Raw genomic sequence first — 19,812 nt, 5'->3', positions numbered from 1 at the left:
GTGTCTCAGGTCCTGGAACTAAGTCTGGGGATCCTTTTCATTTATGTTACCACTAGTGATAAATATAAGGTATATTAATTGGGTTAGGCTAACAATACTGGTATCTCAGTGGCTTAACACAATAAAGGCTTACATTTCATACAGGTCACAGTATGTAGCCAGTTGGTTGGGGCCAGTGGGTGGAGTGTCTGTTCCTTGCAATCATGGAAGGACCAGGCTGCTTCTATCTTGTTGCTCTGCCATCCCCTGTTGCCTTGGAATCATCCAATGTATAGGCCTCAGATAATGGAGGATAGGTGTGATTGACTACCAGATATCAGAGGCCAGCCCTAGAAATGGTATACATCATTTTCACCCTACCCCTTTAGCCAGAATTCGGATGTGTGGTCACATGATCCGACCTAACTGCAGGGGTGGCTGGGAGTTAAAGTGTGTGTGCCTAGTAGAAAAGGAAATGGAGTTTGTTGAACATTTAGCATTGCCTCTGCCACACAATATTAAATTGAACATAACCAAGCACCTAAACATGACTTTACTTGAAAGGGATATTTGGGGAGAGCTGTAAGATAGATAGATAGACCCACCCTCCTCTCCTTTTCTTTGGGAAATAAACCAGTGTGAGATTGTATCCTAAACAAACAAAACTGAGGCAAAATAAGCTTTGGCCTAATGGCACAATAATTAGTTATTATTAATATATAATAAACATCTACTTTGTGCTAGAACCTTGTCTTAAATATTACTGGGGGAAAATGTAAAATATCTTTATATCATGCTTCTAATGTGTCATCTCTTTAGTTGTCAATCTACGAACTCTGTGGTGTAGATATTATCTCAGCATGGGTTCATTGGAATTAAGTGAGTCAAAAGGCAAAATTAGGAATTGAGCCCTGCCTTTAGATTTATAATCTGGCACAACAGTCACCAGAGTGGTGCCTTGCCTTTCACAGTAATATATGGACAAGTCCAAACTCTTATGGAATGTTACAAGGAGGACTAATTAAATATGCAATGCATAGTAGGCAGATGATTCTATCTTTTTAACACTTTATGGTAGAATTGTTTCAAGATCAGCTGTCAAGGCAAAATGTAGGAAGAGCATCTTGCATAGAATCAGAGAGTAGAAATGGACATGTGGCATGGCATGCTATGGGATGAAGAACAGAATTGGGGGGTGTCTAGAGTAGAGAAAAAAATGAAATGGGGAAATTGATAGAAAGTTTAGAATAGTGGGGTCAAGGGTTTTTATTTGCCATGTCAAATAATAGGGAGTCACTATATTTAGTGTTATAAGGAAGTGATATACTTGGTTGTTCTAATTATATCATTCTTGGTCCAGGGCTGCCTGTTAATAGTTAAGAACAACAGAATGGGACAAGCTGGGCCCATAGCCAGATTCTAGCATGTGGAAAACAAAGTTCCTTGGGACACAGTAGTATTCCACCTGGGACTCAGGGAGAGCTCCCAGACATTTAAGGTTCCATGTTCTCTACTGGACTTCAAAAAACCTTAAGAGATTCAGCCTCTTGCCTGTCAGCCTTGGCTCCTTTATTTCTGAACTCCTACTTTGATGTGGTTTGAATTAGAAAGTATAATGCAGATGTTCATCAGATTGGGATTATGTTATACAAATTCCTTTATCACTCTGCTGATTGCAATGAATTATCAGCTTGGTTTATAAAAGCCTGTTTCTCCATAATGAAACCACACCTTCCATTGCTAATTAGAATCTAACCACCATTTACAACACTACTTTTCTTTCGTTCATAGTTTTGAAGCTTGGCATCAGAGATGAATTTTCTACCAACAGAGCAATGGAAACTTCTGCATCCTTTTTGTGCATAACAATGAAGGAAAGAAGAAGGTTGAGGGAAACCTCACCTTAGAACTCCTATAGAGAGAAATGATAAGGGCCCCTAGTCAGTAGTTAATAAGCATAACTAACATTTGTAGAACACTTTTCAATGTACAGAGTGGTTCTTTTTGGACGTGTGATCTTTACAACTCAAGGGGATAAATTATCTTTATCCCTAATTTAAGGTTAAGAAAATAGTGGTTCAGACATTTAAAATTGTCAAACCTCTACTTTTTACTTCTATAATATTGGGCAGATTTATATATATAAATGTTTCTTATTTAATAAAATGAATGTGATTATACCTACTTTGTCGGGTTGATTTGAAGGTAAATGAGATAATGTAAATAAACAATTTGATACATAGTAAGAATTCAATAAATGATTAGACCTAGGAATTAAAGCTGGATAATGGGTAAAAAGAGGACTTTAGTGGGATGATGGACTATGGAAAGATGAGATAAAAGATAAATGTATTCCTGAATCTCAGTGAGGTAGACAGCATAGTTGAAACGGAGTGAGATGAAGACGTAGGCAGCAGAGTGGGGTGTTTGAACTAGAGATAAGGAGGGTGGTAATAACTAGGCATAGGCTAGGACCATGAGAGTGAGTTTCTGTGGTGGTGGAAAAAATAATTTAAAGAGGAAGTCAAGGAGCTGAGAGGTTAGGGCAGTGGTTCTTAAACTTTTTGAAGTTGGGGCGCATTTAAAATCCTACAAATAATTGTAGGCACACTAAATACAAATTTCTGTGAAATATAATAATTAAGTCAAATATTAAAGAAAAATATAAAGTTCAAGCGTGCTTTTATGGTAATTAAATAAAATAAATGACAATATTTATTCTGACATTAAAAAACACTTTTATGTTACATTTTTTGAGTTATGCTTTTTAGAATTCATAAAAAGGAGGGGTTAAAAAATTAAAAAATGACAAAAAGTTATCTTTTTATATATATAGATACATTCTTAGTAAGATTTAGTAAATTCAGCAGGTCCTGGCGTGAATGTGTTCAGTTTTTTCATTCTTGTGTTTATGAGAAACATGAGCCTGATGTGTCCTAGCGATTTCTTCAATGTTTGGGCATATATTTGAAAGGCAAACTCTAATTTCCTCATCAATACATTGAAGAATTCCTCTCTTTTTACTCTTAATTGTGTTGAGTGCAGAAAACCCCCACCATACAGATCATCTTAACTTTATACCAAACAAAGGATAGAAGAAACTTGCCTCCAGTCTTTCTGGGGAACATGGTGGGTAGTGTAAACAATCCAGCATCCCAGCTTAACAGCCTTTTGCAACCTAATCAGGCAAGTGAGGTGGGGGGTTGGGCAGACTGTCAGTTTACAGCCAATTCCCCACACCTCAGTCCCCCAAAAATCTAAACTCCAAAAACCCTATTGGTTTTTTGGTCCCCAACAGGCACATATTTCTCTGGAATATCATAGGGCGCACCTAGAAATCATCTAGGGTGCACCAGTGGGAACCACTGGGTTAGGGTGTTAGGTGAGATAGTATTCAAAGTATTGGATGACATGGATCCATCAAAATGAATGTAATTTAAAGTATTGGTGCAAGGTCCTGGAGGCACCAGCAGCTGTGAAAATATTTTAGTATTTTAATAGTCATACTTTTGCAATTTAATTCAAGGCATGAGATGAGTTGTTCACATGGGTACTAAAGTCACCAGAAATGATGATAGGATTATGGAGAATGAAATAGCAAGCTAGTTGAAGGAGTCTTTAATGAAAGAAGAAGAATGAACAGGAAGGAGTATGGTAGGTGATAATAACAAGGAAGGGTAGTTAGTATGTGGAATGGTTTGATAGCGTGTGCTTCAAAGTAACAGGACATTATTTAGGGTGGAAGGAGGGAAATGGTACCTGAGGCAGCAGTGAAGAGCAAAGAGAACACTTATTCTGCTTCTAAACCTAAGTGATGTCAAGCAATCATTTATATAATTGAAACAAAACTTGCAAGGAACAATGCGCACCTCAACTACATGCAGTATATGCTGATGTTTTCTAATCTATTTCTTCATTTTTAAAGCATTCTATTTACTATACACTAATCGGCGTTGCAACTTAATGTTTGCAAAGCATTGATATGTAAGTTGTAGGAGAAAAAATAGCCATCCCTAGAGAGGACTGAAATGGAAGTGTGCCTAGTCCTCAAGGAGTAGCCAGGTTTCAGTTAGATAAAGGAGGTGAATGAAACATCTATCAAAGGAAGTTGAAGGATATAGGAGTGTCTTAATTTGTTCAGGTTGCTCTAATGAAATATTATAGACTGGTTGTCTTCTAAACAATGACCATTTAATTCTCACAGTTCTGGAGGTTGAGAAGTCTAAGATCAAGGTGCTGACAGATTCAGTCTCTGGTGACAACCTGCTTTCTTCTCACAGTGGTGGAAGGGGTAAGGGACTCTCTGGAATCTCTTTTATGGGGCACTAATCCCGTTTGTGAGGGCTTTGCCTCCAAGATTTAATCACCTCTTGAAGGCCCCACCTTGAAATACCTTCACATTGAGGGTTAGGCTTTAATATATGAATTGGGGGAGGGGGTCACAAGCATTCAGTTATAACGAGAGGATTTTGTTAGTAACAAACCCTGAATTCCAGAGGTCTCAGTGAAAGGAGTTAGAGGCAGTTTTGGAGGTTAGAGTTTGACTCGAATTAGGCAACGCAGTGGACTATACTAGGGTAAGAATCTCTGATTTGGGATGATCTGGAGGCCGAGGATCTTGTGGTGAGTGTTGTAAGCAGAGATATAGGGCATGCTGGAATTAGTACCCCCCAGGAGGCAGGGTTGGATAATCAGTTCTAATTATAGCCCTCTTCTTGGGACTGCTCTCTTAGCCAGTTTGTCCGTGGTGAGGTGAGGTATAAAGGTTGACTGAGCTTGAGTAGATGAGGTGTGTGTGGAAGAATGATCTCACTAGAAGTGTACTGAGCTCTGTGGGTCTTCTTTCAATTCTATCAGACAGAGTTAAGGTTAGAGGCCTTAACTCTCTGAAAATGCCAGAGCTCTGAGGGTCCCTGGAAACATGCTTAGCAATGGGTGGTGGTGGCGTTAGGCATAAGAAGTTTTGTGACTTACCCTTAAATCCTGCTGTCCTTGATAGTGAGGGGAAGGGAAGAAGCAGCCTTACAAGATAGTAACAATTTCCTGTGTACTCTTTAACTGGGAAAATTTTAATTAAAAAGACTGCTAAATTAAATCGTGGACACAGAGGTGTGCTAGAAATAGCACTAAACTAAGAACATAAAGAGTTGGTATTTTAGTTCTGGCTGTGCCTCTGGCTGACAGATCAGAGCCTTAACCCCATCTATCAAATTGCTATTAATGTTATTCTTCTTTTCCTAAAAAGCTGTGGTGAGGACTAATTTAAGTAAAAATATAGACATATGGTGTAAAACTTGTGAAGCACTGTTCAAAGGCAAGATGTTGGCTAAGGGCATTACTTGGCAGAAATAATTTGTAGTCAGTGCAAATAGTGGACTGAGTGTAGGCAGCTGTCAGTTAGTGACAGCTGGTGTTGTGATCAGGGTAAGGCTAGATTTTAATAAGATTTAAAGATTTGTTTTTTGATGGTGGGACACAGCTCAAAGTCAAGTAGATGAAAGGCAGAAGTCTTTGTTACTTACAGCTCCAGACCAGAGAAAGCTGTCAAGCAGGAGGACCACATAGGGAGTTGCATTTAAGGACAGGGTAATAGTAAGCTGGAACTGCAAGATAAGGCTGTCTCTAGGTTCCATGGGTATGTGTATGTTGGAACCCGAAGTGTTAGAGCCTGATAAGGGAAGTAGTTGGGGTGGGAGTGACATATTGCCAGCAAAGGGGAATGGAGAGTTTTAGCCATGACATCAAGACTAGGTCTAGACAGCACTTGTGAAATATTATGTCATACTAGGACAGCTTTGAAGTGGTGTAATCTAAATAATGTCACTTTTTTAAATAGTATAGAAACTTACTCTAAGTAGCCTTTTCATTGACATAGTAGAGTTACTTAATTTAGCTATTTGTTTATTAACACCTTTTATTTATAGGTTATAGAAAATATAATCTTTAATTCTATTATCTCTAATTATTTTTTATTTTATTTTTTATTTTATTTTATTTTTTTTTGTATTTTTCTGAAGCTGGAAACGGGGAGAGACAGTCAGACAGACTCCCGCACGCGTCGGACCGGGATCCACCCGGCACGCCCACCAGGGCAACGCTCTGCCCACCAGGGGGCGATGCTCTGCCCCTCCGGGGCGTCGCTCTGCCACGACCAGAGACACTCTAGCGCCTGGGGCAGAGGCCAAGCAGCCATCCCCAGCGCCCGGGCCATCTTTGCTCCAATGGAGCCTTGGCTGCGGGAGGGGAAGAGACAGACAGAGAGGACGGAGGGGGGGGAGAAGCAAATGGGCGCTTCTCCTATGTGCCCTGGCCGGGAATCGAACCCGGGTCCCCTGCACACCAGGCTGACACTCTACTGCTGAACCAACCGGCCAGGGCCTAATTATTTTTTTATATTTTATTTATTGATTTTACAAAGAGAGGAGAGGAGAAGGGGGAGCAAAAAACATTAACTCATAGTTGCTTCACTTTAGTTGTTCATTGGTTGCTTGTTGTATGTGCCTTGACCCAGCAAGGCCAGGGTTTCGAACTGGTGACCTCAGCATTCCAGGTTGACACTCTATTCACTGCACCACCACAGGCCAGGATATTATCTCTAACTCTTAATTTATATTTTAAGTAGACTAGATTATTGAGTCATTATAGACAAATACCTGACACCATCTAATACCCAGAAAATGACAGAAAGAGATAGAAGTTGGGTTAAAAGTTCTCCTGAGATTATAAATTCTTATAGCCTTATAGTAATAGCTTGAATAATGTAGGCTCAAATTGTCTTCCACGTTGGGTTAAGATTATTTTCCTATTATATGGTTGTTGTAGGCAGATTTCTAAGATGTTCTCCAACATTCTGGCCCCTGGTATACATGTCCTGTATAATTTCCTCCTCTTGAATATGGGTGGGACTTGGGAATATGGTGGGATTTCAGTTCTATGCTTAAGTGCTGATCAGCTGACTTCACGTTAATCAAAAGGGAGATTATCTTTAGTTGAACTGACCTAAGCAGGGGAGCCCAAATAAGTGGGCTCTTCCTGAAGTCAGTGAGATTAGAAGCTGCCATGTTGTGAGGGGGCCATGTGGCTAGGAACTGAAGGCAGCCCCTCACAGCTGAAAGCAGTTCCTGGCTGACAGCTAGCAAGAAAGTGGGGACACCTCAGTCCTATAGCCATAAGAAATTGATCACCCTGAAGAAGGACCCTGAGTTTAAGATGAGCTTATAGTCATGGCTCATGCTTTGATTTCAGCCTGATGAGACCCTGAGCAGAGGACCAAACTGATTCATGCCTGGATTTCTGAGTCAAAGAAACTGTGAGACAATAAATTTCCATTGTTCTAAGGTACTAAATTTGTGGTGATTTGTTATTCAAATAAGAGAGAATGAATACATTGTGTGTCCCACTTTTCATTTTGATGACTGAGCATGCATAGGCACTAAATTTATCTCTTTTTTTGTGGATGGAAATTTGAGTTGTTTCTTTTCTTTCTTTCTTTCTTTCTTTCTTTTTTATTTATTTATTTATTTTTTTGCATCCCTGAGTAGTGAGTGCTACTGTGAAAATCCTTGTACATTACTTCTGGTGCACATTTTCAAGACTTTCTCTAAGATTAAAATTGTTGAGCCATAGAGTAGGTAAATTTTCATTTTTACAAGATAATGCTGAATTGCTGAAGTAGTTGCACTAGTATTAGTATATAGTTCTAGCAGCCAATAGTGTATAAGAACTTCTTCCCATTGATTTACACCCTTGACAACAGCTGGTTTTATTAGATAGCTAAATGAGTGATTTTTCTTTGTGGTCTTGATTTGCAACTCCCTCATCATTATTAAACATTTCTTTGTATTTTATTGGCTATATATGTTTTCTCTCCTGTGAAATGCCTGTTTCTATCCTTTGCCCACTTTTCTATTGAGTTGTTCAAGCTTTTCGTATTGATTTGTAGGAGTTCTTTATAAAATACATTCCTTTGTCAGTCCCATGTATTGCAAACAATCTTCCAGCAGTTTAATTGCATCTTCCAAGTACACATGGAACCATCCTAAGCTAGAAATATGCTGAGCCATTAAGCAAATTGATCACAGAGGAACTAAATTACATATCAATAATTGAAAATATATGGAAAATCCAAAATATTTAAAAATCAAGCAACACACTTTCAAATAACTCATGAGTCAAAGAAGAAACCATAAAAAAATAGGAAAATATTTTTTAACTGAATGAAAATGAAAGCATCAACATTTGTGGTGTAAAGCTAAATTAATACTTACGGTTAAATTAAATGCTTAGATTAGAAAAAAAGTGGTGATCTAAAATCAGTGGTCTAAGTTTTCACCCTAAGATGTGATAAAAAGAAAATCAACTTACACTTAAAATAAACATGAAGAGTCAATAATGAAAAAGCAGAAGTGACTGAAATGGTAAACAGAAAATAATAGAGAAAATAAATTAAATTAAAAACTTTTAAAAAAATCAACAGAGTCAATAAACCTTTACTAGATTTATTAATGGAAAGCATAAAAAGGCAAATGACCAATATCAGGAATAAAAGAGTGCATCAATACATATCCTTCATCAACTCAAAAGCTAATCAGAGAATGTTATCAACAATTTTATGCCAATGAATTTAACAGTTTAGATGAAATGTACAAATTCTTTGAAAGACATAAATTACAAAATTACAAGAAAATACAGAAAACCTAAATAACACTATATCAACTAAAGAAATTGAATGTGTAATCATGACCTAGAAGAAAATTAAAGGTCCAGATTCATTTACTGGTGAATTTGATCATATTTAAACAAAAGAATACTAATTCTACTTTCAGAAAATAAAGAAGGGAAGTAGTCATTCATTTAAAGAGGCCAGAATTACCCTAATACTAAAACCAGACAAAGACATAACACTTCTAAAATTGTCATGAGATAATGTAACCTTGATGCTTAAACTGACAAGAATATTACAAGAAAATAAAGTTACAGACCAATATCTGTCATGGACAAAGAAGCAAAAATCTTTAACTTATTTTAGCAAATTGATTACAGGAATCTATAAAGATAAAAACACATAATAACTAAGTGGGCTTTATCCCAGGAACACAAGGTTGTTTTAGTATTTGAAATTTAACAAAGGAAATCTACCATATAAACAGAATAAAACAGAAAACTCTTATGATGCCTTCAACACATGCCAAAAAGCAAACAAGCATTTGATAAGACACAATACCCCAGGGGTAGTCAACCTTTTTATACCTACTGCCCACTTTTGTATCTGTTAGTAGTAAAATTTTCTAACTGCCCACTGGTTCCACAGTAATGGTGATTTATAAAGTAGGGAAGTAACTTTACTTTATAAAATTTATAAAGCAGAGTTACAGCAAGTTAAAGCATATAATAATAATTACTTACCATGTACTTTATGTGGGATTTTCGCTAAGTTTGACAGAATAAATCTTTATAAAACAACTTACTATAGTTAAATCTATCTTTTTATTTATACTTTGGTTGCTCTGCTACTGCCCACCATGAAAGCTGGCATGCCCACTAGTGGGCGGTAGGGACCAGGTTGACTACCACTGCAATACCCCTTCATAAATTAGAAATAAAAGGGAGCTTCTTCAATCTTCTAAAGTTTATCTCAGAAAAGCCTACAGTAAACATAATAGTTAATATGAAAGACTGAATGCTTTTCCCCTAAGATTGCACTACTTCTTTTTAACATTGTATTAGAGGCCTTACTTAGTATATAAAAAAATGTATAAATTAAAATTAAATGAACATAATTTAAAAGGAAAGGTAACATTGTCATATACATAAAAAAATTTAAGGAATTTATAAAGAAGTTATAGAATAAATAAATTCAAGAAGGCCACATGAAATAAGGTCAAGATAGAAATCAACTGTATTTTTATATACAAACAACAAGCAATTGGAAATGAAAGTAAAAACAATTCCACTTATAATATCATTCAAAATACGATATATATACTTAGGGATGAGTTTAGCAAAGATATGTGAAACTTGTACACTGAAAACTCAAAAACATTGTGGAGAGAAACTGAAGAAGCTACATAGAGAGATATATTATGTTCATGGACTGGAAGACTCAATATTGATAAGATGTTAGTCATCTCCAAATTGTTCTTTAGAGTCTTAAGAATAAAACATAGAAGAATAGCTTTGCAACATTGAGAATTTCTCAGTGAAGCAGTAAAAAATGATTAATTTTATTAAATCTTGACATTTGAGTACACATCTTTTTACTATTCTATGACAAAATAGAAAGTATAATAAATCATTCATGCTGCAAACATAAGCATGATGGTTGTCCTAAGGAAAAGCACCTGTACAATTTGTGTGAATTGTGAACCAAAGTATTACTATCTAAAAAAAAAAAATAGAACACCACTTTTACTCGAAAGAATGACTGGCAAACTATAGTTACTCAAATTGAGTATTTGACAGAACTTTTTTTAAACCTGACTTAAATAACTGTGACAGAGGGGAAAAAAATTGACATTTATTGCCAGTGATAAAATTCTGATGAGATTGGTGGTGATAATATTTTTTATATCATGTAATGAACTGTGACAATATTTAGAACATCTGCATCATATAAAATGAATGTGTCATTATTTGAAACATCAGTGAATCAGTATTTTTCAAAGACTAATGCATGGTGTTAAAAAAAATATCATGCCTGGATGAAAGTTCCATTCAAAGTGCAATACAGGCCAATAGATTTTAATATAACAAAGTATGAAAAATTCATTGATATTATTTTAGATCTGAAAATGCTCCTTTCTTTCCAGTGTTTCTAATTGAAGCAGGATATTCTTTATATATTTCAATAAAAACAAATTCAGCTATCTTCATGTCAGACATGAGAAATATTTTTAAAAATGTGTAATGATGATAGTCAATTCTTATTTTTTTGTTTTGGAACATATATTTATTTTTATAAAAATGCTATTTATATTAGTATTATGTTAGTGAATTTATTGTTATTTTTAAATGAATTGACACTTAAATTTTTCTCAGTTTTAATTTATAAAGTAGTAAATATCAATAGATAATAACCACATTAAAAAGATACCTTTGGAGTCTTTAATAATTTTTCAGAGGATAAATGAGGACCTGACACCAAATAGATTAAAGACTGCTGCTGTAGGAACCTCAGTCTCCAAAGTGAGATGTCATTCAGCTGCCATGATAAATGAGGTGTCAAAAGGCTATACCACTATTTTATTATGGTTTTCATTCCAATTATGGTTATTTACTTTATTCAGCAAACATTTAATATCTAACATGTTAAGATGAGAACAAGGAATGAAGAACAAGATGATTGATCAATGTCTTGGGAAGGTTTCCACTTCCATTAAGTTTAACTTGGTTACCTCCGTCAAGACCCCATTTCCAAGTAAGACAATATTCTAAGCTGCTGGGTGTTATGACTTCAACATATCTTTTTTGAGGGACACAAATTCCCATTGTAACACCATCTATCTTTCTTTTATTTCCTTTAAAGTTCATCAACTTAATTTTAAACCAAATGAGTATATGTTCCAATTTATTCTGATGAATGCAATTTTTCATATTACAACAGCAATGTGATGAAAACTTATTTTTTTATTATACTCTTAAGAAATGCCTAGAAAAGTAAATTTAAGTAGAGGTTATTTAAGGATGAGGAAAAATAGAGTGTTCTCAGCAATAAAAGTATCAGTTTTATATAATATGAAAACAATGAAGCTGAGACACTACAAAAAATAAGTTGTATCTGCTCTATAGCCAGTCCCCCAGATGGGGAGCGATTCCAAAACCTCATCCATAGTTTCAGGATTGCCATATTGACTTGCCTTTATATTCTCTGCTGCTGGAGAGTGCAAAGTGGAGGGGACAATGGCAGTTGACAGGTTTTAAATAAGCAAAAACCAAAAGGTAATTTCAGAAATAAATAAATAATTTTTTACCATGATAATTTTAATCCACACATCTCTTCCAAATCTCCTTCTCACTAATTCTCCAGTGTGTTTCATGATCTAACACAGTGGTTCCCAACCCCCGAGCCACGGACCGGTATCAGTCCGTGGGCCATTTGGTACCGATCCGCAGAGAAAGAATAAATAGCCCTGGCCGGTTGGCTCAGCGGTAGAGCGTCGGCCTAGTGTGCGGAGGACCCGGGTTCGATTCCCGGCCAGGGCACACAGGAGAAGCGCCCATTTGCTTCTCCACCCCTCCGCTGCGCTTTCCCTCTCTGTCTCTCTCTTCCCCTCCCGCAGCCAAGGCTCCATTGGAGCAAAGATGGCCCGGGCGCTGGGGATGGCTCTGTGGCCTCTGCCCCAGGTGCTAGAGTGGCTCTGGTCGCAACATGGCGACGCCCCGGAGGGGCAGAGCATCACCCCCTGGTGGGCAGAGCGTTATCCCTGGTGGGTGTGCCGGGTGGATCCCGGTCGGGCGCATGCGGGAGTCTGTCTGACTGTCTCTCCCTGTTTCCAGCTTCAGAAAAATGAAAAGAAAAGAAAAAAAAGATAAATAACTTACATTATTTCCGTTTTATTTATATTTAAGTCTGAACAATGTTTTATTTTTTAAAAATGACCAGATTCCCTCTGTTACATCTGTCTAAGACTCACTCTTGACACTTGTCTCAGTCACGTGATATGTTGCCGCTAAAATTAAACCCATAAACTAGCAAAATGAGTAAAAAACAAAATCCCATCGAAAGTTTTTTTGTGAAATGGAAAAGGGCCAGTGAGGAGACAGAAGAAGAACCTACGACCTCGAAGAAAAAGAAGGCTTCATTTAACAGACAATACCAGGAGTCCTACTTGAAGTATGGATTTATCGCAACTGGTGATTCTGCGCACCAAGGCCGCTCTGCATAATATGTGGCGATCAGCTAAGTAATGAGGCAATGAAGCCTTCAAAACTGCTTCGTCACTTGGAGACCAAGCACCCTACTTTAAAAGACAAGCCTTCTGAGTATTTCGAAAGAAAAAAGCATGAACAAGGACAGAAACAATTACTGGTGGCCACTACATCAATAAATGCGAGTGCACTGAAAGCATCATACTTGGTGGCTAATAGTATTGCTAAGGCTAAGAAGCCATTCACCATTGGTGAAGAATTGATTCTTCCAGCCACTAAAGACATTTGTCGTGAACTTCTAGGAGAGGCTGTGGTTAAAAAGATAGCACAGATGCCTCTTTCGGCTACCACCGTCACACGGTGCATTGAGGAAATAGCAGAGGACATTGAATCACAATTGTTGGAAAGAATTAATAAATCACTATGGTACGCTCTCCAGGTTGACAAATCTACAGATATTGACAACAAGGCAATGCTACCTGTTTACGTGCGTTATCTTTATCAAGAGGATGTGCATGAGGATATGTTATGTGCACTATCATTGCCAACCAAAACCACAGCCACAGAACTATTTAAATCACTGGATGACTATATATCAGGAAAACTGAAATGGTCTTTTTGTGTCGGCATAGGCACAGATGGCGCTGCTGCCATGACCGGAAGGATGTCTGGTTTAACTACTCGGATTAAGGAGGTTGCACCTGAATGCGAGTCTACGCATTGTGTCATTCACAAGGAAATGCTGGCTAGACGAAATATACCACTGGAACTTAAAAGCGTATTGAATGATGTCCTTAACGTTATTAACCACATCAAAGCACACGCCCTTCACTTGCACCTGTTCAAGCAGCTTTGTGAGGAAATGAATGCGGAGCACAGGCACCTTCTCTTATACACAGAAATAAGATGGTTATCCCGAGGGAGGTCCCTGGCCAGAGTGTTTAAATTACGAGAGCCACTGCAGAGATTTCTCTCAGAAAAAAAGTCACCGCTAGCAGCACATTTCAGTGACAAGGAATGGGTCCCAAAACTCACTTGTGCGACATGTTTAACCTCAATGAACTCAGTTGGTCACTTCAAGGGAAAATGACAACTGTCTTCAAGTTGGCAGATAAAGTAGCTGCATTTAAAGCCAAACTGGATTTGTGGGGACGACGTGTAAACAGGGGTATATTTGACATGTTTCAAACATTCACGGGAATTTTGGAAGAGACTGAGCCCAAGCCTTCATTGTCCCAGCTGGTGCATGATCACCTGTATTTGCTTTTAAAAGAGTTTGAATGCTACTTCCCAACCACAAAAGACCCACGAATTGCCAAGGAATGGATCTGTGATCCATTTATCAACAAACCAGGTGAATCCAGTGTGTCTATGCAAGAAGAGGATCAACTACTGGAGATTGCAAATGACGGCGGCCTTAAAAATATGTTCGAGACTACAACTCTGCCGGTGTTCTGGATTAAAGTCATGGCAGAATACCCCGAGATCGCCACAAAAGCACTAAAAACCCTGTTGCCATTTCCGACATCCTATTTGTGTGAAGCGGGATTTTCTGCAGTGACAGCAACCAAAACAAAATTATGGAATAGACTGGACATAAGCAACACACTTCAGGTGTCATTGTCTCCCATTACCCCTAGATGGGACCTTCTCGTTGCAGAGAAACAAGCTCAGGGCTCCCACTGATTTAGCGTTATGGTTGTTGAGAGATAGGCTACTATCTCTCATTCTATATAAACATTATAATCAATAATCCTTAACTTACAATATTCATAACAATGGTGAGTTGTATTTTTCATGCACTTTATATTTGTTTTTGTATTGTATCTTATTTTTAAGGCATATTTAAATGTTACCATAGCAACTGGAAAGTGTTTGGAGGCAGAGAGGATGTTACTCATGTTATGTTTTTGGTGCGATGTTAAGAGGACCGCTTTTAATAAAGTTGCATACTAGTACACAGTGGATTCATGTTTATTTTTATTGTCGTAGGTTCATGATTGGTAGCGAGCCTGAACCTATCATATTACATATTGTTGTCAGAATAATAAATTTAAATACAGCCTGAATAATGAAGATATGCTTGTTCCTCCTTTAACTTATCCCAATAAATATCATAAGTTCAACAATTATATTTAAAAATACCACAGTTTTTATGCCGGTCGCATAATTTTATTTTGCTCATTTATCCATCCCACCCTAAAGGCCAGTCCGTGAAAATATTTTCTGACAATAAACCGGTCCGTGGCCCAAAAAAGGTTGGGGACCACTGATCTAACAGACCTGGGCTGGCATGCTGTTGGTTTCTTTTTGGAGTTGCCACAGGCTCTGTGCACTGTTTGCTCTGCCATTGACACTCTCACTTTCTGCTATTTCTGCAGCACCACTGGGCTGAGTGGCAGGGCTGCTTGTCCAGCAGTGTGCATAAACTGGATAATCTTCTCTTGTCATGGGGTCCCCTCACAGCTGCAGATTTTGGGCCATTAGGTAAATGGTTTGAAGCAAGATAAACAAATGTGTTATTTGTGGTCTCTACTGGACATGTGTAGGTCCAACAAACAATTTCAAATATCCCCATTGTCCTTGGATGTCTATACCTGCAATTCCATGGTGGCATGGAAATATGTATCTTTTTGGTCTTTTCCTTGTAGATGACAGAATCTAATTCTGACTTACTTAAGCAAAATAAATTAAGACAACAATAATAAAACATTAAAAAGGGAATTCATTAATTGGGTCTCCCCTCACAGCATTGAGATGAGAGTCAGTGTGTCAAGGTAGTAAAGAAAATAGACTCAGTGGTAAGTCATTTGGTTCCAAATTCCATCCTTACCACTTACTTCTTTGCATTATAAGGATAACTAAAGCATTTACCTAAAGTGTTTAGCAAAGTCCCTGTTTAGCAAATATCTAATCATGTGTTCTTACTACAATTCATGTTTACAAATCTGCCTTGAAAAGACAGAATCTAAGATAAGCATTAATGAGCTCATCAGCAGGGCCATTGGAATAGCCTGACCTCTGTCTCTCTGAATCTCTCCTCAAGATTAAAATTCCTTACAGAGTGAATAGTCTGACCCTGACCATGTGCTCATTCCTGTACCAGCCACTGTGTCAGGGGAATGAATGAATAATGAGTGGGGGAGGGGGAAGATTTTAGGACACCAGGGTTACCAGTCTCTATGGAACCATGTTACACAAGTGGAGTTTAGCTGCTAGAAGGATGGAAAAGATAGTCTGAGGGTAATAAAAATGTCTACCACACTGTGTATAATAAATTAAATATTTTTATAAGAAAAATTGTTAGACAAGAGGTTTATCTACCCATCTTCTTTTGACTAGGACTGAACTGGTATCATTCCAAGAAAATTAACTCCACCTCTGCTTAAGAATTATTTTTTTCTGCTTAAGAATTTTAAAGGAGCCTGACTAGGTGGTGGCACAGTGGATCGAGTGTCAGACTCAGATGTTGAAGACCCAGGTTCGAGACCCCCAGATCGCCAGCTTGAGTGCGGGCTCATCTGAGCAAGGCTCACCAGCCTGAGCCCAAGGTCGCTGGTTTGAGCAAGGGATCGCTTGGTCTGCTGTAGCCCCCCAGTCAAAGCACATATGAGAAAGCAATCAATGAACAACTAAGGAGCCGCAGTGAAGAATTGATGTTTCTCATCTCTCTCCCTTCTTGTTTGTCTGTTCCTATGTCCCTCTCTTTGACTCTGTTGCTACAAAAAAAAAAAAAAAAAAAAAAAAAAAATTAAAGGAAAGCTGTACAATATCTTGCAGATCCTGACATCAGAAAAGTCTCCTTAATATCCAGGCACTACATACTGCAATTCCACCCAGGATCCTCGTTATGCTGATGTTGCAGTCTATTATTTGAAACACTAGAAATATTTCCTCAACATTCTTTTCACAGCTGCCTTCACCTCCTTGTTCTTCAGGCTGTAGATGAGAGGATTCAGCATGGGGGTGACCACACTGTACTGCAAGGAGAAGATTAACTCTCGAGTGGATTCTGAATTTGGCATGAGGTAGCGGAGTAATCCTGAGCCATAAAAGAAGATCACTGCAGTGAGGTGGGAGGAGCAGGTAGAGAAAGCCTTGCTTCTTCCTGTGGTGGAGCTGATGCTCAAGATTGTAGACAAAATGCGAACATAGGAGAAAACTATCAAGAGAAAATTTCCAAAGAAATGCAGAAGGCTAGAGCAAAGCAGGGAAGTAAAACTTGCAGTCACATCTGAGCAGGACAAAGGGTAGAGAGAGGGCAGTTCACAGCAGAAGTGGTGGATATTTTGAGCCTCACAGAAGTCTAAATTGAGAGCTACAATGATATTGATGAGAGCATCTAGAAAAGCCAAACCCCATGAGCCCCACACCAGCCCCATACACAGCTGTCTGTTCATCACCTGGCCATACAGCAGAGGAGAGCTGATGGCCACGTAGCGGTCATAGGCCATCACAGCGAGCAGGCAGGATTCAGTGCCCCCAGTGGCAAACACAAAAAAGACCTGAGCCAGGCAGCCTTCTACTGAGATAGTTTTCTTCTCAGACAGGAGGTTTTCCAGCAGCTTAGGTACAGTGACAGTGGAGTGGCAGAGATCTAAGAAGGACAACTGTCCCAGGAAAAAGTACATGGGGATGTGAAGATGGGAATCTGCCTTGATCACCAGCAGCAGTATCAGGTTCCCCGTCAGGGTCAGGAGGTAAATAACAAGAAACAGCACAAAGAGCAGAGCCTGGATCTGGGGGTCAGCAGACAGCCCGAGGAGGATGAACTCAGAGATAACACTATGGTTCCTCATTGTCCTCAATATGTTCTTTGGAATATCAGTAATAATTGGGTGAAGTCCCTTCTTATGTCTAATATCCCAGTGTTTTAACCCTCTTCATTCACAAAGTTTCATGCCTACTCAAAAATGTATGTTCCAAAATTGTAAGTCTCTAGATTTCCTAAAACCTGTACTAATCTTTCCTATAGAATCCCAACCCTACATCAACTACCTGTCTACCTTTATTTTTTTCTTTCTTTAATTTTCATCAAAAAATGGTTTTATCTGCCTTTATTTAGGAAAGATAGCCTGGTGGGATTTAGAATACTTAGTTACATGTTTTTGTTGTTCTTCTTTTTGAGTAAATTTTTACAGATTTTATGGTATCTGATGAGAAGTCACACATTAATTTATTGTTCTTCTTTGTATTAAGCCATTTTCGTTTGCTTATTTTCAAGATTTTTCTCTTTCTCTTTGCTTTTTAGCAATTTGACTGTGATGTGTCTAGAAGCAGATCCTTTGTTTTTATCCTGCTTGGAGTTTGCTGAGCTTCTTGGCTCCTCACTGATATTTCCAATATTCTTCTTTTGAGTCTGTGAGAGGACTGCATTCCTCGCTCCCTTGAAGTACAAGGTAGTCTTAGCTCATGGCTCCTTGCTCCATCTTCAATGCTCAGTGACACTGGGTCGGGTTCTGCTTAGGCTTCATTCCCTGGTCTCATCCTAACATGTTAGATAGTAAATGTTTGCCGAGTGAAGATAAAAGGAGTTAATTAGAAAGAAAGCAGCACAGAGATATCCCAGATGCTATGTAATTTATCACAAGAAACTGCTTACTGATACGGAAGCATACTCTAGTCAGAATCTCCATGCCCAGTTTGTGTGATCTATTCAGATTCAGCTCTTGTTTATGCCCTCATGCCCTTTGTAAATATATACTACCTAAATATAACTTTCTAAAGCTCTACCTTTTTTTCTGACTCTGAACCAACAACCCTGCTCAGGACAATCCTTCAACATTATTAACTACAACATCTTGACCTTCATGCCCTGCTCTGTCTCTTGTGTTCATACTATAAGACCAACACATTCAATTTCTCAAATGACACAAGTTCTCCCCCCTTGTTTATCCAAACAGCACACCGAATTAAAGCTATTCTATTCTTAGGAATCAAGTCCACATTACCTGTATTTCTCACCTAGTTTAGCAATAACTAACACAGAATTAAAGAAAAACGTTTTGAGATCCAGTAGCCCAGAAGACAAATAAATGTGAATATCAGTGTGAGAATCTGGTTTTAAGGCGTAGTTTGAAAATTCCTGTTGATATAGATCTCTTCCTCGATTTCTAAAAGAGGAAAATAAATGGGTAAATTGTATACACTATTTATAAACACATAAATATTTCCAGACCTGGCCAGTTAGCCCAGTTCGTTAAGAGCTTTGCCCCAAAATGACAAGGTTGTGGGCTTGATCCCTGATCAGGGCACACACAGGAAGCAACCAATGAATGCACAACTGAGTGAAACAATAAATGAATGTTTCCCTTCCTCCTCCCCTCTCTCCCCCTTCCTCTCTCTGTCTCTCTAAAAATCAAAAATCAATCAATCAATAAAACCCCAGCCGGATAGCTCAGTGGGCTGAAGTGTTTGTTGTCTGGGCATGGAGATTGTGTGTTCGATTCCCTGGTCAAGGCACATAGAGGAGCAGCTTGATGTTCCTCTCTCTCTCTCTCTCTCTAAGAAAAATATGAAACAAAAAAACCCTAAATACTTCCAATTATATGAGGATTGCATTTTTTCTTATTATTACTTATTTGTTTCTTTTACTCATCACTTTAGCTCTAGCTACAGTGACCTGGATTCAACTGGAGAAAAAGCACATCAGTGGCAGGAAATGCTGAAAAGCAAGGATTCAAACCATGAAATACAGACAGAGAAGCACCTGCTATAATTTTGAAACGCAGCAAAAAGAAAGTTCTCCTCTGTTCTTATCTCCAAATGGAGCCCCACTACTGGCACTAAAAAGTCCTTAAACTTTGGGGAAACTTTCTCCTTAGAAATAAAGGCCAAAGCATGAAAATCTTGCATAAAACAAACCTGGACATTGTATTGTGTCACGTGCTGGACCCCCTCACAGGTAGAGGTGCACTGTATTAGCTATTTGAGGGGTCACAGAAATAAATGAAATTATTACTTTTA

General features: G+C 38.2%; 1 protein-coding gene and 1 long non-coding RNA gene across 2 annotated transcripts in view; one reads left to right on the top strand and one right to left on the bottom strand.

The window, feature by feature from the left end:
* LOC136324722 (uncharacterized) overlaps nt 1-19,812 on the top strand; it is a 22,537-nt gene extending 2,725 nt beyond the window's left edge. Inside the window, exons 2-3 of the long non-coding RNA XR_010729132.1 lie at nt 18,098-18,245; nt 19,453-19,812. This is a non-coding gene — a long non-coding RNA (uncharacterized lncRNA). The remainder of the gene's footprint in view (nt 1-18,097; nt 18,246-19,452) is intronic.
* On the bottom strand, nt 16,728-17,645 carry OR8S1 (olfactory receptor family 8 subfamily S member 1). The gene has a single exon (XM_066257980.1). It carries the CDS (start codon nt 17,643-17,645, stop codon nt 16,728-16,730), a length of 918 nt encoding a protein of 305 aa, XP_066114077.1.

The sequence above is a fragment of the Saccopteryx bilineata genome, chromosome 2 (genome assembly GCF_036850765.1).
Source record: "Saccopteryx bilineata isolate mSacBil1 chromosome 2, mSacBil1_pri_phased_curated, whole genome shotgun sequence".
Classification (NCBI taxonomy): Eukaryota; Metazoa; Chordata; class Mammalia; order Chiroptera; family Emballonuridae; genus Saccopteryx; species Saccopteryx bilineata.
The sequence above is the reverse complement of the archived record's forward strand: the minus strand, read 5'-3'. Positions and strand labels throughout refer to the sequence as shown.

Coding starts and splice junctions, on each gene's coding strand:
- OR8S1 (XM_066257980.1), bottom strand. CDS start 17,645: ATGAGGAACCATAGTGTTATCTCTGAGTTCATCCTCCTCGGGCTGTCT.